At 44.2% G+C, this 23,223-nt stretch overlaps 2 protein-coding genes across 4 annotated transcripts in view; both read right to left on the reverse strand.

The window, feature by feature from the left end:
- Positions 1-1,317: 1,317 nt before the first annotated feature.
- NRAS (NRAS proto-oncogene, GTPase) lies at positions 1,318-17,549 on the reverse strand. The gene is made up of 5 exons (XM_038748981.1): positions 17,354-17,549; positions 7,119-7,297; positions 6,145-6,304; positions 5,172-5,295; positions 1,318-4,219 (listed from the first exon to the last, which is right to left on the reverse strand). Exons 1-4 carry the CDS (start codon positions 17,462-17,464, stop codon positions 5,176-5,178), a joined length of 570 nt encoding a protein of 189 aa, XP_038604909.1. The 5' UTR covers positions 17,465-17,549; the 3' UTR covers positions 1,318-4,219; positions 5,172-5,175.
- Positions 17,550-20,320: 2,771 nt separating this feature from the next.
- The window catches only part of CSDE1 (cold shock domain containing E1), a 46,697-nt gene continuing 43,794 nt past the window's right edge, over positions 20,321-23,223 (reverse strand). For all 3 annotated transcript variants that reach the window (XM_038748723.1, XM_038748721.1, XM_038748720.1), the window contains 2 exons: positions 22,153-22,285; positions 20,321-21,777 (listed from right to left, as the gene is read on the reverse strand). In XM_038748723.1, coding sequence (XP_038604651.1) covers positions 21,730-21,777; positions 22,153-22,285 — 181 coding nt within the window. In that variant the 3' untranslated portion in view covers positions 20,321-21,729. The remainder of the gene's footprint in view (positions 21,778-22,152; positions 22,286-23,223) is intronic.

Consider the following 23,223-nt stretch of genomic DNA (forward strand, 5'->3'; position numbering starts at 1 on the left):
AAAGAAAACCAAATTAGCTTTCCTCATAAAACCAGCTTTATTCCTGTGATTCCTGAGCTAGGGCAAGTTCTTTTCACTTAAGCAGTCAATGGTACCTATTAAGTGCATAGTGAGTGCGGAGCACTGTACTAAACACAGCACTGGTAGACACGACCCCTGTCCAGAAGGAGCTTACAATCGACAGAGGGAGATGGACATGAAAATAGATTAGAGATAGGGGAAATAGTGGAGCGTAAGATTATTTAAATAAGTGTTGTTGGGCTGGGGTGAGTTCATAGCTGATGCAGAGGGTAAATAGAGGGCTAGTCTGGGAAGGCCTCTGGAAGATGTGATTTTAGGCAAGTTTTGAAGGTGGGGAGAGTGTTGGATTATTGGGTATAAAGGCAGAGGGAGAATATAAAGGCCCCAGGGAGAATGTGGGCAAGGGGTAGGTGGTGGAATGGATGAGATTGAGGTACAGAAAGCAGACTGGTGTCAGGGGGGTAGAGTGCGCGGGCTGGTTTGCAGGAAATCAGCAAGGTTAGGTAGGAGGGAGAGATGACTGAGTGCCTTTAAGTCGACGGTGAGGAACTTCTGTTTAATGCAGAGGCGGATGGGCAACCGTTGCAGGTTTTTGAGGAATGGGGAGATGTGGACAAATGAGTTTTTCAGAGAAACGATCCGTGTGGCAGAGTGAAATAGGGACTGGAGAGTGGAGATACAGGATTCAGGGGTCAGCGAAGAGGCTGAAGTAGTATTCAAGGTAGGACACGACAAGTGCTTGGACCAGCATGGCAGCAGTTTAAATGGAAAGGAAGGGACAGATTCTAGAGATGTGAAGGTAAAACCACCAGGATTTTGGGATAAGACAGATTGAATGCGTGGGCCGATGGTGAAAGATGAGTAGGGGATAACGCGAAGGTCATGAGCTTCCGAGACAGGGAGGATGATGATGGTGCTAACTACAGAGATGGCAAAGTCAAGGGGAGGACAGGGTTTGGGTGGGAAGATGAGGAGCTCCGTTTTGGACACTTCTGGTTTGAGGTGTCGACGTGAGAGCCCGGAGACACAAGGCAATCCAAGACCGCAGTGAAAAAAAGAGGTCAGGACCGGATGATTTGAGAATCACCTACGTAGAGATGACACTTGAAGCGGCTGAGAGTAAATCGGCTCTTCAAAGAATGGAGCGTAGAAAGAGAAATGGATATTTCTTGGATTCAGGCTGCTCCACAATTCTGTTGGGACTTAAGACATGGTAGAAAATTCAAGTGAAAACAAACCTCAACAAACATCAGGCGAGTCTGTGTTCCTTAAAGGAAGGAATGAGACTCCATCAGTCAATCAATCGATCGGATTTATTGAGCGCTTACTTACAGTACAGAGCACTGTATCCAGCACTTGGGAGAGTACAATAGAACAGAGTTGGTAGACAAGTTCCCTGCCCACAATGGGCTTACAGTTTAGAGGGGGAATGTCCACTCCTCTGGAAACCTTATTAGATTAGGTCTCGCCCTAGCCGTAAGCTAGGCTGCTGCAATATGGAACATGTGACCGAGAATCCTCAGTTTCAGTTTTACTTTTCAGAGTCCCAAAGTTAAGGGTGGAATTATCACCAGCATTTTAATAACAGGAAACGATCTGTAATAAGATGATGAGCACAAAGTAACTTTATCAGATGCACTTGCAAACTCTTTAGATTCTGAAGCCTCAGCCCCATGATATTCAATCTTCACACTCTTGAACTCGCAACCTTTAAACAGCAAATGCCAACTGTAAAGGAACACATTTATTATAGGTTTGGCAGAACATTTAACTCTGATTTTAGAATTCCAGTTAGCCAACTGAGGGGCAGGTCTCAGCAAAACACAAACATCGTATAAAAGCACATTTTGTAAATGTGGACTACACATCTCCTAGCTTCTTGTCTTTAAATGTTAGTTTATCACATTACCCCGAGTCAGAACCCAGGCCTACGCCTACAAAGGGATTCCGAGGACATTTCCTACCCTGATTTTGAGGAAACCCTGATGATACTGACATTTGCTTGGGAAAGTTTGTGCTCCTACTGTGTTAATCTAGAAGGTTAAGATCTGAACGGAGAAGGGCATCCCTAGATATTCTCTCCAGAGTCTTTCTAAAAAAGCAGTTGTGAGTAGAACAAGTGCGGGTTTCTTTCCTCACTTGCAATGAAGAGCTTTTAGGAAATTAATTTGTTAAAACCTAGAACGGAAAAAACTAGTTATTACCAACCGATAATCTCATGAGCTTTTCAACTCCTCTTGAGCATGGACTGCTTGTTACCTTTTACTTCTACTGAGCCTAGTTCCATGCTCTGCACACAGCAGACACTAGACAGACTTTTGATGTTGCCTCCTCCAAAGTTGTTTCACTAACAGGACTCTTTGATACTTGGGGCAAAGGCGTCTTTCTTGGCCAAATCCTTCTTATGCACTCGGTTTTCTTGCAGGTTAATGACGGGTTTGTTTGGAAGGGAGAAGACTCATGTTGGAAGATTAACCTTTAATGAATTCAAATTTTTGAACACTGAGAGGCTACAAGGCCAACTGTGTCATTTCTTCATCCAAGGATACTCCTAGATAAACAACTCAAAAAAACCCCCAAAACTTAGCATATCCCCTGGCACCTGATTCATAGACAAATTAACTGCACCCATTTCTGTTTTCTTCCCTATCAAGCAATTTCTTTTCAAAGATCATTTCCAGTTTTGAACCAACCTGCAATCGATTTGATTTTCTGCATTATATTTTATTGCAGGGCTCTCTCCGTTTCACAAAAATTTCACAGATAATGATATAAATTTTAAGGCCTTCCAAGTGGCAAAAACTCATGTCACTAAAAAGTAGAAACAAGGGAAGTTGGCAAGGGAACAACAAATACTCTAGCTACTGATTTGTTTTCCTGTTCACATTATTAATTTGAAGTTTAAGGGTTCCAGCAAAAACCTCCTGCCAGTTACGGTAATGCTCCTACCGTCATAATCACACAACTCTCTGGTGTGGCCCAAATCGGAATATTTAATTGTGGAACCACAATCCCAAAACTTGACCTTCAAATTCTAAGTTCTCTAAACCCCCCCCCCCCGCAAAACACAAAAAACAAAAAAAAACCCAGAAGAGTCCTGTGAACAGTAATAAAGTGAAAGGAAAAGTGTAAAGGGTACGCATATCTTGAAAGCTGGAGTCAGCAGAAAAAGTTGGAGGATGGGTGAAAATGAAGAGAAATAAAATTGTCTTTCCAGTTTTATGATTTTCCAGGAGATCCCAGAACAGCTGTCTGTAAGATGAACGTATTAGATATCACGTGGGCTTGAACACAAGACCCTAAATGATCTTGTGTTTCCGAAACAAGGACTGATCTCCGATACCGACCCTAATGGTTTCTGCCCCTTTCAATGCTTTTCCTTGGACAGAACGGGGAAGTTCAACAAATCCCTTTGAGGACAAAGGCACTTCGTTAGCAAAGATGTCTCCACTTTAACAAAAGGATTGAGAAGAACTAAGGTGGATGCGAAAACAGGGCAATATTGGCAACAGATAGAACTGAGGTTAGGGCATAGCCTGTTGTATTGGGTTCCAAACACCATACAGAGTAGATACCAGTTTAGGATAGGTGGCAGATAACGTTAACATACCAACAAAACTGATTTCAGCAATGTTCTCTGAAAAGAGTAGATACCAGTTTAGGAGAAGTGGCAGATAATGTTAACATACCAACAAAACTGATTTCAACAATGTTCTCTGAAAAGAGTAGATACCAGTTTAGGATAGGTGGCAGATAACGTTAACATACCAACAAAACTGATTTCAGCAATGTTCTCTGGAAACCGATATCACTTTGCGAAATATCAACACAGGTGAAGTGTGCAGCACAAAAAGAATCACTAGCAACTGTTTCTCGACCGTGTTGCTTTTCAACCGTATTTCATTTCTACGGTTTGCTTCTCTGTTTCAGAGCATGGATTTCTTCCCGTTTGAAAACCAGAGAGAGAAAAATTCCAGGGAAAGAGAAATACTGGTGAGTAATGAGAGGCGCATTTCTCTGGTCAGACAACCAAGTAAGGAGGTAGTTGTTCAGAAGTTCTCAAGCGGAGAACAGACGAAAGACTATTGTACTGATCAACTGAGAGGCGGGGCAGAGGCAGGAGCTTCGTGGTGAGTTCGGAGATGGCAGTGTTAATGCTTTTCCTCCAGGGATAGCAGAACCAGGGGGGTCAGTGCAGCTGGAAATGAAGTGGAGTTCACGTAAGTGGCACATACAAGATCCGATGAAAACAACGGCTGAAAAGATTATCGCCAAATGGGGACACCCTCCACCCACTGACACCTAACCCACCTGAGACTGTGGCAATTTCTGGCCAGGAGAGAATTCTAAACCAATATCGATTAGAAAAGACTATCTCCTCCACCTCACTATCTCCCAATATCTTGCGAAGTGGGCAAGACTCGTAACTCGTAAAATATAAATCTGCTGGAGGTGTCGGTTTCCACAGATCAATCAATGGCATTTGAGCGCTTACTCTGTGCAGAGCACCGTACTAATTCAAAAGAGTAAGTTGACACGATCCCATCCCACAGGGAGCTTACAGTCTAGAGGGGGGAAGACAGACATTAAAATATACCAGGTTTTGGTCTGTAATACAGTGAAACTGCTTGGAGGTTACTGCTTTAAACTGCTAGGTCAAAGAGTATGGGTCTGGAAGACAGGAAACCCAGGTTTCAGCCCCAGCTCGGCCACTAGAATGCTGTGTGACCCTGGCAAGTCAATAAACCTCTCTGGGCCTCAAGTCCCTCACCTGTAAAATGGAGACTGTGAGCTCCATCTGTGGGACAGAGGCTTTATCTGATCTGATTATCTTCTGTCTACCTCTGCGCTTACTTAGCACAATGTACGTGCTGAATACCATAATTAGACGATGCCTTTAACACCACCTTGGAGGGGTGAGAGCTTTCCCAATTAAGGGAAAATAAAAAGATTCCTGGTAACTGTTTTGCTATATTAGAAAAGCTTTAGAAAAATGGAGTTGAGCGGGTGATGCTGCTGACTGAATTTAGCAAAGGGTCTGATGACCTAGTTTCTGGGATGCTAATTTTGTAAAAAAAAAAAAAAAAAAGGAAAAAAAAACCACCACAAAACTGGTGTAATCGCAATTAGCCAAAAACTTCATAGCACACCTTGTTACATCACTGCACACGGTAGTCCCATACAACCTTGAGTCCCATCATCACTGCTGTTGAGTTTTTTCATTCGGTACTGTCTTATCTCTCTCACCAATGTATAAAAGGCATCTTCGACACCCTAGAAATAAACGTTTGAGTCAGTCAGTGACTGCAACATACCAAAGACATCTCCTCTTTGATTTCAGTCAACAGGGTCTCAATAAAAGTTCTTCGCGTCACAAAATTCTTAGTACTGAGGAGATTTTTGGTCTATCCAAATAGTTTAGGCAGACGAAAACTGATCCTGAAGTTCAAAAACATGAAGCTAGGACGCCTACCATGAGAGCAGATTGAGTCTTGGCAAACACCTGCCCACTTTGGGGAAAGAGGAGCAGGGAGGAAATAGGTAATTTGGAGCAAATAATTTTGGTAGCAAGCAAGTGATGCCGCTTTCCAATTCCTGACTCCGGTTCCAGATAAATGATACAGTGGCAAGAGAGCCTGAGAGAAAAATCACTAGTGTGTTAAAGCAGATGTGGAAGGGAATCATGAAATCATCAGCTCTCGATGAATCTCTGCAACCATTTTAGCTATGTAACCTTGGATCGTGAGCATCCGCCTTAAGAGGTAGGCGAGGAGAGACAAAGCCTCGGGAGAAAGCATCATCTGATCGAGGTTTCGGCCAATTTCAAGCATAAACTTCTTATGAAAGAGGACGGACCTGATTAAAAGTCAACTATTCGAGGAGGCCATCAGTATTTCAGACCCACGGGGATCGATCGGCTTTATTTTACAGTGAAGAAAACGAAGTACCGAAAGACACTTAAAACTCCCAACACTAGGGCAGGGGGCAGGCCCTGCTGGACTGCATTGGATTTCTAGGTGACCATTCTGTTACCAGCAGAGCCATGTGGGCCCCGTCCGGTGGACTCTCACATCCTTGCACATGTATCTGTTCAAACCGTGAAGCGGAAAGCCACGAAGGTACCTGTCTGGTTTTAGCAGAGGTTTCAATGAAGGGAATTCCATAGCTCTTGGCGAGTTCATGAGCCTGTTTCGTGTCAACTGTCCTCGTTGGCAAATCGCATTTGTTCCCCACCAACACCATAGGTACGTCGTCTGAATCTTTCACTCGCTTGATCTGTTCCCTGGAGGGACGGAGGGTATCAAAAGCATCAGGGTTAGAATAACCCCGTAGTCTTAAGTTGAGCCTGCTCCTGCCTTTATGTCTCTCCTCCATTATTCCACGAATCCGGCCACTTACTCTGTGGAATCTTCCTCCAGGCGATGCACCTCAAGTCCCTCCCCTTGTCGCCCTACTCTCCCTCCTTCCCCTGTACACCATCCTCCCCAAATCCCCTCCTGACTGGTTTCTTTCTTTCAGCCCCATTACTCAACTCTTCCAAGAAGTTCCTATTAATAGTTTCTTCCCACAGTCCCTGCTTCTCAAGGGCAAAGAATTAGGTCTTTTACACCTACTGCACGTTCCACAAGTGGTTATTACAATGCAATAAATGCTGTTGCTATTGCTCTCCCTAAACCCCGACACCTAGCCCCTTTCCTCTTTCTGCATATTTCTCCCTGTGGGGATCCTGGGGTCTTCACTGGGCCACTGAGTCCCTCACTGATGGTATTTCCTGACCAACACTTGGAGCTGCCTCGAGGGTTTTAGGTAGATTCTGACAACTATATAGTCTACGATTCATCCAAGCCCACAGAGGAAAGCACCACTGTAGTATGATCTTAGGGCAAAGTTTTACGGAAAGAAAAATCAATCCTTCCAACCTAGTAATGAACCCCACCCAAAATAGCCAACCCAGCACCCCATCAATGGTATTTCTTAAATGTGGCAGAGCACTGTACTAAGCGCTTGGAAGAGTACAATACAAAAAAGAGTTGGCAGACACAATCCCTGAACCCAAGGAGTTAACGCTCGCCGAGAATAAAGAAAATGTACGGTACCTGTAGAGGTTAATATCAGCAAATGATTTGCTATTATTTATGGCAAACACACAGAGGAAACCTTCCCCCGTCCTCATGTACTGGTCTCTCATGGCACTATATTCTTCTTGTCCGGCAGTGTCCAGTATGTCTAACAAACAGGTTTCGCCGTCAATAACTACTTGCTTTCGGTATGAATCCTAAGGAAGATAATTCGAGGTTTATTAATAAGAACCCAGAAAAATTCCGTCCTAAAATGGGCCCCTACCTGTAAGAACACGCTTATTACGCATTCTTCCAGGGTCTTAGAACCACCTAAAATGCAATTCCCAAATCGACGGCATGTGAGCACTGCGCCGCTTATTTCCACTTTGTAATTCGGGGAAGAATAAGGCTGGACTTCGCAGCCACTGGACTGAAAGTTTTACTCTATTTTTACTCTATTTATTTATTTATTTTATTTGTACATATCTATTCTATTTATTTTATTTTGTTAGTATGTTTGGTTTTGTTCTCTGTCTCCCCCTTTTAGACTGTGAGCCCACTGTTGGGTAGGGACTGTCTCTATATGTTGCCAATTTGTACTTCCCAAGCGCTTAGTACAGTGCTCTGCACACAGTAAGCGCTCAATAAATACGATTGATGATGATGATGATGAAAGAAAAAGTCATGGGAACGCTTACAGTAATGAGCAGAGGAGGTTGGCAGAGCAGTCACAATCTACTTCTGGTTGCCTTGCTGGTCAAACTCTCCCCTCACTGTAAACGGGTCTGACAGAAAAGCGCATTTGTGTTTTACTAGACGTCCGGTGCTTCAGGAGATAATCCCCAAGTGTTTATCGATCAATCACATTTACTGAGTGTTTACGGTGTGCAGGGCACTGTACTAAGTGCTTGGGAGAGTATGATAAACCGGAATTGATAGATATGTTTTCTGCCCATGAGGAGCTTACAGTCGAGAGAGGGAGGCAAAATTGGGAATGGAAGAGGGATTCATTTTAGATAGAATGCAGGGCATGACAGATTTATTACTCTATTTATTTATTCATTTTACTTGTACCTATCTATTCTTTTTATTTTATTTTGTTAGTATGTTTTGTTTTGTTCTCTGTCTCCCCCTTCTAGACTGTGAGCCCGCTGTTGGGTAGGGACTGTATATGTTGCCAGCTTGTACTTCCCAAGCGCTTAGTCCAGTGCTCTGCACACAGTAAGCGCTCAATAAATACGATTGATTGATTGTTTGAAAGGGAGCAACCAACCCCAAAAAGCCCTCTGGGGCACAGCCTCCACAAAGACAACTGGCAACCAACCGAGTGTGCTGCTAGACACTCGAAGACCTGGGCATCCTGTTAATGACCTATCAATCAATCAATCAATCAATCGTATTTACTGCCCTATCTTCCTTCTCCTTCCACCTATTCAGCACGCAGCACAACCCTTCCCAGTCTACATACACTTCTGTCCGATCTGAATGCAGGAAGGCCAGGATTTCTGACCGAATTCGGACGAATGGCCCTTCCAGCGTTTTTAAACGCGCATCCTGTTTCAATCAATCAATCAATCAATCGTATTTATTGAGCGCTTACTATGTGCAGAGCACTGTACTAAGCGCTTGGGAAGTACAAATTGGCAACACATAGAGACAGTCCCTACCCAACAGTGGGCTCACAGTCTAAAAGGGGGAGACAGAGAACAGAACCAAACATACCAACAAAATAAAATAAATAGGATAGAAATGTACAAGTAAAATAAATAAATAAATAAATAAATAGAGTAATAAATATGTACAACCATATATACATATATACAGGTGCCGTGGGGAAGGGAAGGAGGTAAGATGGGGGGATGGAGAGGGGGACGAGGGGGAGAGGAGGGAAGGGGCTCAGTCTGGGAAGGCCTCCTGGAGGAGGTGAGCTCTCAGCAGGGCCTTGAAGGGAGGAAGAGAGCTAGCTTGGTGGACCATCAGGGCGGACTTTCTGACACCTCGCCTTGTTTACGGCACCGGCCCCGTTTCCTGACAGACGCTAGTACGGTGCTCCATCGGAGGTAAAATGTATTAGTCAGCCCTCCCTGGGGGCTCTGCCTGAAATCCTGTCTCCTCCTGCTCTGCCCCACATCCCTCTTGAAAATGGCTCCGCTGCCTCCACCCCCACCACGTACCGTTTCCCTGTTTACCGGGGCCTGTGTGTCCAACCCCCACAGTAATAATAATGATGATGGTATTTGTTAAGCGCTTACTATGTGCAGAGCACTGTTCTAAGTGCGGGGGTAGATTCAAGGTAATCAGGATGTCCCACGTGGGGCTCACAGTCTCAATCACCGTTATACAGGTGAGGGAACTGAGGCACAGAGAAGTTAAGTGGCTTGCCCAAGGTCACACAGCAGACAAGTGGCCGAGCCGGGATTAGAGCCCTGACTTGGGCTTCCCAGGTGCTTGGTCCAGTGCTCTGTACCCAGTAAGCGCTCAATAAATATGACTGAATGAATGAATGTTGCCAACTTGTACTTCCCAAGCGCTTAGTACAGTGCTCTGCACACAGCAAGCGCTCAATAAATACAATTGAATGAATGAATGAATGACCTCTGACTCCCAAGCCTGGGCTCTTGCCACTGAGCCACGCTGCATCTCTGCCTCCCCCGGGGCCTCCCTCTCATTCCGTCATTCAATCATGTTTATTGAGCGCTTACTGTGTGCAGGGCACTGTACTAAGCTCCTACCCGTATCTTTCTTTTAGTTTTACATGGCCCTAGCCCCAGCTGCAGCCTCCATCCCCAACAGGACCACCATAACCATGGAGGCTGGGACAGGAGGAGACAATCAATCGATCAATCGTATTTATTGAGCACTTACTATGTGCAGAGCACTGTACTAAGCACTTGGGAAGCACAAATTGGCAACATATAGAGACAGTCCCTACCCAACAGTGGGCTCACAGTCTACAAGGAAAGCAATCTTATATTTATAGGGGTGGGTGGGGGTGGGACATGGAACAGGCCCTACACTATTATTATCATTGATAAAATATCATTATTCTATATTATATCATTTTCATTGATATGTCATTAATGATCATGATATAATAATGATCATATTATAATAATAATAATGATGGTATTTGTTAAGCGCTTATTATGTGCCGAGCACTATTCTAACCCATAAGCCCATTACAATGCACTTTTCATTTGTCTATGCCTTATTTTTTTTACATCGTTTTTCGACACTATCTCTTCTCCTACTACATTTACCTCTATTTGGTTTTGAAATGTTAACCTGACTAGCACTTACGAGTACATTCTTTAACTGATATCATTCTGGGTGATCTGGGGAATAAACACGGTATACCACCTCGGTTCGGGAAAACGTCCCCCTCTAAAGCGGGACTCCCAAGAGGAAGGTGGCTTCGGTTCCTGGGAAATGGTTCTTGAAAAACCGGGCCTTAAATCCCAGGCCTGAGTGTGGGTTAAAAAGGTTGGGGACAGGGCCTGAACGGAACTAAATTACTGAAGAGTTCGGAGTGATTCTGCCGAGCTGTTTCGCGGGCACGGCCCGGGCTAACGTGTGGTAAAACAATCTTTTCCCCTTAGAGTGGAAAATCTCCAGTGGCTACCAATCAATCTGCGCATCAGGCAGAAACTCCTCACCCTGGGCTTCCAGGCTGTCCATCCCCTCGCCCCCTCCTACCTCACCTCCCTTCTCTCCTTCTCCAGCCCAGCCCGCACCCTCCGCTCCTCCGCCGCTAATCTCCTCACCGTACCTCGTTCTCGCCCGGCCCACGTCATCCCCCGGGCCTGGAATGGCCTCCCTCTGCCCCTCCGCCAAGCTAGCTCTCTTCCTCCCTTCAAGGCCCTGCTGAGAGCTCACCTCCTCCAGGAGGCCTTCCCAGACTGAGCCCCTTCCTTCCTCTCCCCCTCGTCCCCCTCTCCATCCCCCCATCTTACCTCCTTCCCTTCCCCACAGCACCTGTACATATGTATATATGGTTGTACATATTTATTACTCTATTTATTTATTTATTTATTTTACTTGTACATATCTATCCTATTTATTTTATTTTGTTGGTATGTTTGGTTCTGTTCTCTGTCTCCCCCTTTTAGACTGTGAGCCCACTGTTGGGACCATCTCTATATGCTGCCAACTTGTACTTCCCAAGCGCTTAGTGCAGTGGTCTGCACACAGTAAGTGCTCAATAAACACAACTGAATGAATGAAGTCTGTGGGCCTCGGTTAGCTTATCTGTAAAATGGGGATGAAGACTGTGAGAGTCACATGGGATTCATTCATTCATTCAATCGTATTTATTGAGCGCTTACTGCGTGCAGAGCACTGTACTAAGCGCTTGGGAAGTACAAGTTGGCAACACATAGAGACGGTCCCTACCCAACAGCGGGCTCACAGTCTAGAAGGGGAAGACGAGACAACAAAACAAAACACATTAACAAAATAAAATAAATAGAATATAGCCTGACTACCCTGTATCTCCCCTGGCGCTCAGAACAGTCCTTCCTCTCCCCCACACCACTGCCTTACCTCCTTCCCCTCCCCACAGCACCTATATGTTTGTACATATTTATTACTCTATTTATTTATTTATTTTACTTGTACACATTTGTTCTATTTATTTTATTAATATGTTTTGTTTTGTTGTCTGTCTCCCCCTTCTAGACTGTGGGCCTGCTGCTGGGTAGGGACCGTCTCTGTACGTTGCCGACTTGTACTTCCCAAGCGCTTAGTACAGTGCTCTGCACACAGTAAGCGCTCAATAAATACGATTGATTTAATGAATGAACATAGTAAGTGCCTAACAGATGTTGTGGGTTCAAACCCCAGCTCTGCCAATTGTCAACTGTGTGGCTTTGGGCAAGTCACATCACTTCTCTGTGCCTCAGTTACCTCATCTGTAAAACGGGGATGAAGACTGTGAGCCCCACGTGGGACAACCTGATCACCTTGTAACCTCCCCAGCTCTTAGAACAGCGCTTCGCACATAGTAAGCGCTTAACAAATGTCATTGAAAACAGAACAAAACAGATACCTATCCAAAATCTGTGCAGGTGGGTGGGCAAAGGGGTGGCTAGGTCTTCGGGCCCACTGTTGGGTAGGGACCATCTCTATATGTTGCCAGTTTGTACTTCCCAAGCGCTTAGTCCAGTGCCCTGCACACAGTAAACGCTCAATAAATACGACTGATTGATTGATTGATTGATTGGGGCCGCTTTTGGTCGTTCATTCATTCATTCAATTGTATTTATTGAGCACTTACTGTGTGCAGAGCACTGTACTAAGCGATTGGGAAGTCCAAGTTGGCAACATAGAGAGACGGTCCCTACCCAACAGCGGGCTCACAGTCTAGAAGGGGGAGACAGACAACAAAACAAAACATGTTGCCAACTTGTACTTCCCAAGCGCTTAGTCCAGCGCTCTGCACACAGTAAGCGCTCAATAAATACGACTGATTGATTGGGGCTGCTTTCGGTCGGTCGTTCATTCATTCAATCGTATTTATTGAGCGCTTACTGTGTGCAGAGCGCTGGACTAAGCGCTTGGGAAGTCCAAGTTGGCAACATCTAGAGACGGTCCCTACTCAACAGCGGGCTCACAGTCTAGAAGGGGGAGACAGACAACAAAACAAAACATGTTGCCAACTTGTACTTCTCAAGCGCTTAGTCCAGTGCTCTGCACACAGTAAGCGCTCAATAAATACGACTGAGTGATTGATTGGGGCCGCTTTCGGTTGGTCGTTCATTCATTCATTCAATTGTATTTATTGAGCGCTTACTGTGTGCAGAGCGCTGGACTAAGCGCTTGGGAAGTCCAAGTTGGCAACATATAGAGACAGTCCCTACCCAACAGCGGGCTCACAGGCTAGAAGGGGGAGACGGAGAACAAAACCAAACATACTAACAAAATAAAATAAATAGATTAATTGATTGGGGCCGCTTTTGGTCATTCATTCATTCATTCATTCAATCGTATTTATTGAGCGCTTACTGTGTGCAGAACACTGTACTAAGCGCTTGGGAAGTACAAGTTGGCAACATATAGAGATGGTCCCTACCCAACAGCGGGCTCACAGTCTAGAAGGGGGAGACAGACAAGAAAATATGTTGCCAACTTGTACTTCCCAAGCAATGAGTCCAGTGCTCTGCACACAGTAAGCGCTCAATAAATACGACTGAGTGATTGATTGATTGGGGCTGCTTTTGGTCATTCATTCAATCGTATTTATTGAACGCTTACTGTGTGCAGAGCACTGGACTAAGCACTTGGGAAGTCCAAGTTGGCAACATATAGACGGTCCCTACCCAACTGCGGGCTCACAGGCTAGAAGGGGGAGACGGAGAACAAAACATGTTGCCAACTTGTACTTCCCAAGTGCTTAGTCCAGTGCTCTGCACACAGTAAGTGCTCAATAAATACGACTGACTGATTGATGTTAAGAAAATAAAATGTGCGGAGGGAGGGCATTCCAGTGCTAAGCGCTTAGCCCAGTGCTCTGCACACAGTAAGCGCTCAATAAATACGACTGATTGACTGATGTTAAGAAAATACAATGTGCGGAGGGAGGGCATTCCAGTGCTAGGTGCTTAGTCCAGTGCTAAGCGCTTAGTCCAGTGCTCTGCTCACAGTAAGCGCTCAATTAATACGACTGATTGATTGATGTTAAGAAAATAAAATGTGCGGAGGGAGGGCATTCCAGGGCTAAGCGCTTAGTCCAGCGCTCTGCACACAGTGAGCGCTCAATAAATACGATTGATGTTAAGAAAATAAAATGTGCGGAGGGAGGGCAGTCCAGTGCTAAGCGCTTAGTCCAGCGCTCTGCACACAGTAAGCGCTCAATAAATACAATTGATTGATGTCAAGAAAATAGAATGTGCGGAGGGAGGGCATTCCAGTGCTAAGCGCTCAGTCCAGTGCTAAGCGCTTAGTCCAGCGCTCTGCACACAGTAAGCGCTCAATAAATACGATTGATTGATGTTAAGAAACTAAAATGTGCGGAGGGAGGGCATTCCAGTGCTAAGCGCTTAGTCCAGCACTCTGCATACAGTGAGCGCTCGATAAATACGACTGATTGATTGATGTTAAGAAAATAAAATGTGCGGAGGGAGGGCAGTCCAGTGCTAAGTGCTTAGTCCAGTGTTCTGCACACAGTGAGCGCTCAATAAATACGATTGATGTTAAGAAAATAAAATGTGCAGAGGGAGGGCATTCCAGTGCTAAGCGCTTAGTCCAGCGCTCTGCACACAGTGAGCGCTTGATAAATACGACTGATTGATTGATGTTAAGAAATTAAAATGTGCGGAGGGAGGGCAGTCCAGTGCTAAGCGCTTAGCCCAGTGCTCTGTACACAGTGAGCGCTCAATAAATACGACTGATTGATTGATGTTAAGAAAATAAAATGTGCGGAGGGAGGACATTCCAGTGCTAAGCCCTTAGCCCAGTGCTCTGTACACAGTGAGCGCTCAATAAATACGACTGATTGATTGATGTTAAGAAAATAAAATGTGCGGAGGGAGGACATTCCAGTGCTAAGCCCTTAGCACAGTGCTCTGCACACAGTAAGCGCTCAATAAATACGACTGATGTTAAGAAAATAAAGTGTGCGGAGGGAGGGCATTCCAGTGCTAAGCGCTTAGTCCAGTGCTCTGCACACAGTAGGCGCTCAATAAATACGACTGATTGATGTTAAGAAAATAAAGTGTGCGGAGGGAGGGCATTCCAGTGCTAAGCGCTTAGTCCAGCGCTCTGCACACAGTAAGTGCTCAATAAATACGATTGATTGATGTTAAGAAAATAAAATGTGCGGAGGGCGGGCATTCCAGTGCTAAGCGCTTAGTCCAGCGCTCTACACACAGTGAGCGCTCAATAAATACGACTGATTGATTGATGTTAAGAAACAAAAATGTGCGGAGGGAGGGCATTCCAGTGCTAAGCGCTTAGCCCAGTGCTCTACACACAGTAAGAGCTCAATAAATACGACTGATTGATTGATGTTAAGAAAATAAAATGTGGGGAGGGAAGGAATTCCAGGGCTAAGCGCTTAGTCCAGTGCTCTGAACACAGTAAGCGCTCAATAAATACGATTGATGTTAAGAAACTAAAATGTGCGGAGGGAGGGCATTCCAGTGCTAAGCGCTTAGTCCAGCGCTCTGCACACAGTGAGCGCTCAATAAATACGACTGATTGATGTTAAGAAAATAGAATGTGTGGAGGGAGGGCATTCCAGTGCTAAGCGCTTAGCACAGCGCTCTGCACACAGTAAGCGCTCGATAAATACGACTGACTGATCGATGTTAAGAAAATAAACTGTGCGGAGGGAGGGCATTCCAGTGCTAAGCGCTTAGTACAGTGTTCTGCACACAGTAAGTGCTCAATAAACACGATTGATCGATGTTAAGAAAATAAAGTGTGCGATGGGAGGGCAGTCCAGTGCTAAGCGCTTAGTCCAGTGCTCTGCACACGGTGAGCGCTCAATAAATACGACTGATTGATCGATGTTAAGAAAATAGAATGTGCGGAGGGAGGGCATTCCAGGGCTAAGCGCTTAGCACAGCGCTCTGCACACACAAAGCGCTCAATAAATACGGTTGACTGATGTTAAGAAAATAAAATGTGCGGAGGGAGGGCAGTCCAGTGATAAGTGCTTAGTCCAGTGCTAAGCGCTTAGCCCAGTGCTCTGCACGCAGTAAGCGCTCAATAAATACAACTGACTGATGTTAAGAAAATAAAATGTGCGGAGGGAGGGCATTCCAGTGCTAAGCGCTTAGTACAGTGTTCTGCTCACAGTAAGCGCTCAATAAATACGATTGATTGATGTTAAGAAAATAAAATGTGCGGAGGGAGGGCATTCCAGCGCTAAGCGCTTAGTCCAGCGCTCTGCTCACAGTAAGCGCTCAATAAATACGAATGATTGATTGATGTTAAGAAACTAAAATGTGCGTGGGGAGGGCATTCCAGTGCTAAGCGCTTAGTCCAGCGCTCTGCACACAGTACGCGCTCAATAAATACGAATGATTGATTGATGTTAAGAAACTAAAATGTGCGGAGGGAGGGCATTCCAGTGCTAAGCGCTTAGTCCAGTTCTAAGCGCTTAGTCCAGTGCTCTGCACACAGTAAGTGCTCAATAAATACGACCGATTGATTGATGTTAAGAAACTAAAATGTGCGGAGGGCATTCCAGTGCTAAGCGCTTAGTCCAGCGCTCTGCACACAGTAAGCGCTCAATAAATACGATTGATTGATTGATGTTAAAAAAGTAAAATGTGCGGAGGGAGGGCATTCAAGTGCTAAGCGCTTAGCACAGTGTTCTGCACACAAGCAAGCGCTCAATAAATACGATTGATTGATGTTAAGAAAATAAAATGTGCGGAGGGAGGGCATTCCAGTGCTAAGCGCTTAGCCCAGCGCTCTGCTCACAGTAAGCGCTCAATAAATACGACTGATTGATTGATGTTAAGAAAATAAAATGTGCGGGAGGGCATTCCAGTGCTAAGCGCCTAGTCCAGTGCTAAGCGCTCAGTCCAGTGCTCTGCTCACAGTAAGCGCTCAATAAATACGACTGATTGATTGATGTTAAGAAACTAAAATGTGCGGAGGGAGGGCATTCCAGGGCTATGCGCTTAGCCCAGCGCTCTGCACACAGTAAGCGCTCAATAAATACGACTGATTGATGTTAAGAAAATAGAATGTGCGGAGGGAGGGCATTCCAGGGCTAAGCGCTTAGCACAGCGCTCTGCACACACAAAGCGCTCAATAAATACGGTTGACTGATGTTAAGAAAATAAAATGTGCGGAGGGAGGGCAGTCCAGTGCTAAGCGCTTAGTCCACTGTTCTGCACACAGTAAGCGCTCAATAAATACGATTGATTGATCGATTGATTCCGGGCCGGGGGAGGCGGTGCGACTCGCCGGGCGCCAGTTCCGTTTTCCACGTTTTTGCCGGAGCCGCAGCCCGCTCGACCGTGTCATCATCATCATCCTCATCAATCGTATTTATTGAGCGCTTACTATGTGCAGAGCACTGTACTAAGCGCTTGGGAAGTCCAAGTTGGCAACACCTAGAGACGGTCCCTACCCGACGGCGGGCCCACAGTCTAGAAGGGGGAGACGGAGACCAAACACGCTAACAAAATAAAATAAATAGGATAGGTACAAATAAATTAAATAAATGAATAGAGTAAAAAAATAGGTACAAATAAATTAAATAGAATAAAAAAAATGTACGAACGTATATACATATAGGTGTGTGAGTGGCTCACCTCTATGGTGGGGTCGTACTCGTCCACGAAGTGGTTCTGGATGAGCTGGATGGTGAGGGCGCTTTTCCCCACGCCGCCGGCTCCGACCACCACCAGTTTGTACTCGGTCATCGCACGGCGGAAACAACCGGACTCCACAGGCTCCGGACTTCCTCAGGGGGACGCCGGCGGGGCGGCTGAGGACAGGAGAGGAGAGGACAGGGGAAGGGCCTCCTCCTCCTCCTCCTCCTCCTCCTGCTCCCCGGGCCCCCCGCGGCGGCGGCGGCGGCGATCCGCGGCCGAGGCAGCCGCCCGCCCCCGCCGTCCCCTCACGCTCCGCGGCCTCCGCTCCGGGCGGACGAGGCGCCACAACCGGCGACAGGGCCCGAGACCCCGGAACCGCCATGAACGGCCCCCGCCCGGGGAGCGCCACTTCCGGTCCCCCTCCCTCTACGTCATCAATCCGCGCCGACCCGGACCCCACCGCGCACGCGCGCCACCCCCCGACCACGCCCCTCCCCTGCGGAGGGACGAGCTTGAGCGCGCGCACGCGCGCCACCCTCCGACCACGCCCCTCCCCTGCGGAGGGACGAGCTTGAGCGCGCGCACGCGCGCCCCCTCCGACCACGCCCCTCCCCTGAGCAGGGGCGAGCTTGAGCGCGCGCACGCGCGCCCCCTCCGACCACGCCCCTCCCCCGCGGAGGGACGAGCTTGAGCGCGCGCACGCGCGCCCCCTCCGACCACGCCCCTCCCCCGCGGAGGGACGAGCTTGAGCGCGCGCACGCGCGCCCCCTCCGACCACGCCCCTCCCCTGCGCAGGGACGAGCTTGCGCGCGCGCACGCGCGCCCCCTCCGACCACGCCCCTCCCCTCCGGGGGGACGAGCGAGGTTTTGTTTACATTTTATTCCATTCATTTTATTTTGCTATTCTATTCACTTTGCTATTCTATTTATCTTATTTTGTTATTCTATTTTGCTATTCTATTCATTTTATTTTGTTATTCTATTCATTTTGCTATTCTATTTATCTTATTTTGTTATTCTATTTTGCTATTCTATTCATTTTATTTTGCTATTCTATTCACTTTGCTATTCTATTTATCTTATTTTGTCATTCTATTTTGTTATCCCCTCCATTTTATTTTGCTATTCTATTCATTTTATTTTGCTATTCTATTCACTTTGCTATTCTATTCATCTTATTTTGTCATTCTATTTTATCCCCTCCATTTTATTTTGCTATCCTGTTCGTTTTATTTTAATATTCCGTTCCTTTTACCTTCTTGTTCTACTCGTTTTATTTTGATATTCATTTTATTGTGTTGTTCATTTTACTTTCCTATTCTGTTCATTTTATTTTAATATTCCGTTCATTTTATCTTCTTGTTCTACTTATTTTATTTTGATATTCACTTTATTGTGGTGTTCATTTTATTTTGCTATTCTGTTCATTTTATTTTAATATTCCGTTCATTTTATCTTATTCTACTCATTTTCTTTTGATATTCATTTCATTATTGTGGTATTCATTTTATTTTAATATTCCATTCATTTTATCTTGTTATTCTACTCATTTTATTTTGATATTCATTTTATTATTTTGTTCATTTTATTTTGCTATTGTTCGTTTTATTTTAATATTCCGTTCATTTTATCTTGTTCTACCCATTTTATTTTGATATTCATTTTATTATTTTGTTGTTCATTTTATTTTGCTATTCTGTTCGTTTTATTTTAATATTCCGTTCATTTTACCTTGTTATTCTACTCATTTTATTTTGATATTCATTTTATTATTTTGTTGTTCATTTTGCTATTCTGTTCATTTTAATATTCCGTTCATTTTATCTTGTTGTTCTGCTCATTTTATTTTGATATCCATTTTATTTTGATATCCATTTTATTTTGCTATTCTAATTTTATTTTGCTATTCTGTTCATTTTATTTTAATATTCCGTTCATTTCATCTTGTTATTCTACTCATTTTATTTTGATATTCATTTTATTTTGCTATTCTATTCATTTTATTCTGTTATTCTATTTTATCTTGTTATTCCATTCATTTTATTTTGTTATTCAATTTATTTTATTTTACTATTCTATTCATTTTATTTTGCTATTCCAGTCATTTTATTTTGCTATTCCATTCATTTTATTTGGTTATTCATTTTATTTTACTATTCTATTCATTTATTTTACTATTCTATTCATTTATTTTACTATTCTATTCATTTATTTTACTATTCTATTCATTTATTTTACTATTCATTTTATTTTGCTATTTCATTCATTTTATTTTGTTATTCCGTTCATTTTATTTTGCTATTCCATTCATTTTATCTTGTTATTCTATTCATTTTATTTTACTATTCCATTCATTTTATTTTGCTATTCCATTCATTTTTTGTTATTCTATTCATTTTATTTTGCTATTCTATTCACTTTTCATTTTGCTATTCCACTCATTTTATTTTGCTATTCATTTTATTTTGCTATTCTATTCATTTTATTTTGCTATTCTATTCATTTTATTCTGCTATTCTAATTTTATTTTGCTATTCTATTTATTTTATTTTGTTCTATTTATTTTTTGCTATTCTTCATTTTACTTTGCTATTCTCTTCATTTTATTTTATTCCATTCATCTTATTTTGTTATTCTATTCACTTTATTTTACTCTTTTCATTTTATTTTGTTATTCTATTTATTTTATTTTGCTATTCTTTTTATTTTGCTATTCTATTTTGTTAATACGTTTCGTTCTGTCCTCCGTCTCCCCCTCCTAGACGGTGAGCCCGCTGTGGGGTAGGGACCGTCTCTAGATGTTGCCAACTTGGACTTCCCAAGCGCTCAGTCCAGTGCTCTGCACCCAGTAAGCGCTCAATAAATACGATTGATTGATTGATTGATCGATTGACAAGAATGCACGCCCCTCCCCTCCGGGTGGCCGAACGCGCGCCTTCTCAATAACGAAACCGGTCGCTTGGGTCTGGTTGGTTTTTTTTTGTCTCAAAATCAGTAAAACTTTATTCTATTCCATTCTTTTGCCAGTAACAGAATAACCGGAGAGAGAGAAAAGGGAAGAGGGTGGGGGGAAAAATAAAAAGTTTAGGGGTTTTTACAGAGGTAAATGGCGGCCTCTCGTCTCCCACAGCCGAGCAAATCCCCCCGATGGAGGTCGGGGGCTGAGGGGAGACAGCGAGGGGAGAGACAGGGAAAAAAAAAATGAGGAAAAAGAGAGAAGGAGGGAGGGAAAGAAAGGGAAGGAGGTTAGGGGGGAGTTGAGGGGAGGGACCCCCTCTTCCACCATATTGGGGGGCTGCGTCGGCTGGGAGGGGAATTGGGGATGGGGAGTCAAAGGGCCAAACTAAGCAGACATCAACCTGATCGATACGGCGCGTATCGAAAGCCTAAGTTAACCGTTCTCTTCCTACCTGGGGCCGGCTGCAAAAAGAAAACAGGATCCGCTTCAGGCACAACTTTTTTTTTTTTATTTTTTTTTTTTTCCGTTTGTTTTTTTTAAATCAGTAAAAGAAACTGGGGTTTAGAAGCTGCAGTGTTCTAAGCAGCGAGTTTGTGCATCCTTTTTTTTTTTTTGTTTGTTTGTTTTTAAATATGTTTAAATTACCACACTGATGGCACACCTCTTCCTTATGAAATTCTGCACCGGACGTACTAATCGCAGAATAGTTACCCAAAAAAAAAAAAAAAAAAAAAAAAAAAAAAAGGATAAACCCTAGATCTACTCTGGAAGATAACCTCTCACTGTAATCTAACGGGATTTCGCTACGTGGACTGTGACGAGATTATAAATGAGATATGAAAAATAACATTTTTAACACTTGGCCTTCAACTTCAGGAACTCGTTTGAATGCCTACACAAATTTCATTTTTTTTTTTAAAAAGGTAATATAGTCTACCCTCATATGGTCCTCAGAATTAAAGCATAATGAACAGGAAATAACAGGAAAAGAATGCAACTGAGAGCTAAGGCAGAACACCACCTTACCAGAGATAATGAAGGTAGAGTATACACTATCTTGAGTGCAGAATTTCATAGGGTTGACCAGAATATAACTGTCTATATTTTTCACTTACACAGGCGAAGTAGGTTTGCAATTACCAGTTGCGTTATATGCACCAAATAAAGCTTCTAAGATTGATACTATAAGGCGCCACCTTAAGTTCTCCAGGCTGCAACTGTGCATAATTTTAAAATGGTTCTTTTTTTTTTTTTTTTTAAACATAACATGAGGAAGGTGTTAAAACTGGTGTAATAGCTCCATAGAATAAGTATTCCAGATTTTGGAGGATGAAGAGGGAGATATTCAGAACCCTTCACCAGAACCCCCCCCACTTGATCATATCTGATTAAATGATGTGCTCTGTGGATGGGATTAATCAATGACACCAGCTTGACGGATCTTTCTCTCTGCACCGAATCCCTGCAAAGAAACAACTTATGTGATTAGCTGCGATTTTAAGTCGGGTACTTCATTTAGCAGAAGTGTATTCGACACATTTGAAGCAAGCATTTTACTGCTCTTTAAAAAAAAAAAAAGAAAAAAAGAGATCCCATCCTCCAGCCCCTGCGGTCTGAGAGTTCAATAAACTCCTCTGGCCCCAAGTTATCCATTCTCTAACCAGCTAGTGAGTTTTTCCCCCAGTTTTCCTTCCTCAACTTCATTCCCGCTGCCCTCATTCGAATAACAGTGTTCCAGTAACAGCCACTGGAAACTAGGGACGTCCCAAGCATCCTTGACCCCAGAATATCTTTACCGCCCTGTGTCTCTCCCCGAGCGTTGGTTCTGGCACCATACCTTTGAGTTATCTGGTCCCCTTGGCTGACGAAGAACCATTAAGCGAGGAGCACTGGCATCATCCAGAGTGATGCTCTTCAAGCGATTAACCAATCGATCGGGACGTGGAGCTGCAACAGCTTTGGGGCCTTCGCTGTAAAAAAAAAAAATAAAAATAAAAGATGACGACAAGGTCAGCAAGAGCAGAATCGGGATAGTCAGAAGCAAACAGCACTTCCAGCAGGGTACACTCCCTACCGAGCTCGGGAAGTGACTCATTCACACCACGAACTGTGCCGAAAGAGGAAGTTATCTGTGTCAGAAAATAAGGAAAAGGCCCTGAGGCTTGGTCAGTCGGTGGTTGAGGGGCTCTAATTCAACCTGGCCAGAGTGCAGCCTGGTAAAAAACAGCCCCTCTAACCCCCAAAAGATTTTCAGAGGCCCCAAACCAAATAACGCAGAGAACAGAGGTCCTCAAAAAGACTTCTTGGGAGAAGAAGGGGGAAAAAAAAAGGGAGAGGAATCCTAGAAACACCCAAGATTGAAGGGGTTGAGGGTGGGGGAGGCTGTTAGGTAGTGGCTAGGTAGGGATACTGTAGAACATAAAGAACTAGACTGTAAGCTCGTTAAGGGCAGGGAATGTGCCTACCAACTCTGTTGTATCGTACTCTCCCAAGCGCCTAGTACAGTGCTCTGCACCCGGGAAGCGCTCAATAAATACTGTCGACAATGATGATAGAGAAGGAGCGAGTGACCCATCAGAGGCAAGACAGACCAGATCGGGTTACCTCATCTTATGGATTTGGGGACCTAAGCACACCTGTATCATCATCAATCGTATTTATTGAGCGCTTACTATGTGCAGAGCACTGTACTAAGCGCTTGGGAAGTGCAAATTGGCAACATATAGAGACAGTCCCTACCCAACAGTGGGCTCACAGTCTAAAAGGGGGAGACAGAGAACAAAACCAAACATACTAACAAAATAAAATAAATAGAATAGATATGTACAAATAAAATAGAGTAATAAATATGTACAAACATATATACATATATACAGGTGCTGTGGGGAAGGGAAGGAGGTAAGATGGG

The sequence above is a fragment of the Tachyglossus aculeatus genome, chromosome 7 (assembly GCF_015852505.1).
Source record: "Tachyglossus aculeatus isolate mTacAcu1 chromosome 7, mTacAcu1.pri, whole genome shotgun sequence".
Taxonomy (NCBI): domain Eukaryota; kingdom Metazoa; phylum Chordata; class Mammalia; order Monotremata; family Tachyglossidae; genus Tachyglossus; species Tachyglossus aculeatus.

Bases quoted from the DNA above. Each gene is read 5' to 3' on its own strand.
- NRAS (XM_038748981.1), bottom strand. From the start codon at position 17,464: ATGACCGAGTACAAACTGGTGGTGGTCGGAGCCGGCGGCGTGGGGAAA. The intron at 7,298-17,353 runs GTGAGCCACTCA...TATCTTCCTTAG, and splicing joins AGTACGACCCCACCATAGAG to GATTCATACCGAAAGCAAGT. The intron at 6,305-7,118 runs GTACCGTACATT...CCGTCCCTCCAG, and splicing joins GCTGATATTAACCTCTACAG to GGAACAGATCAAGCGAGTGA.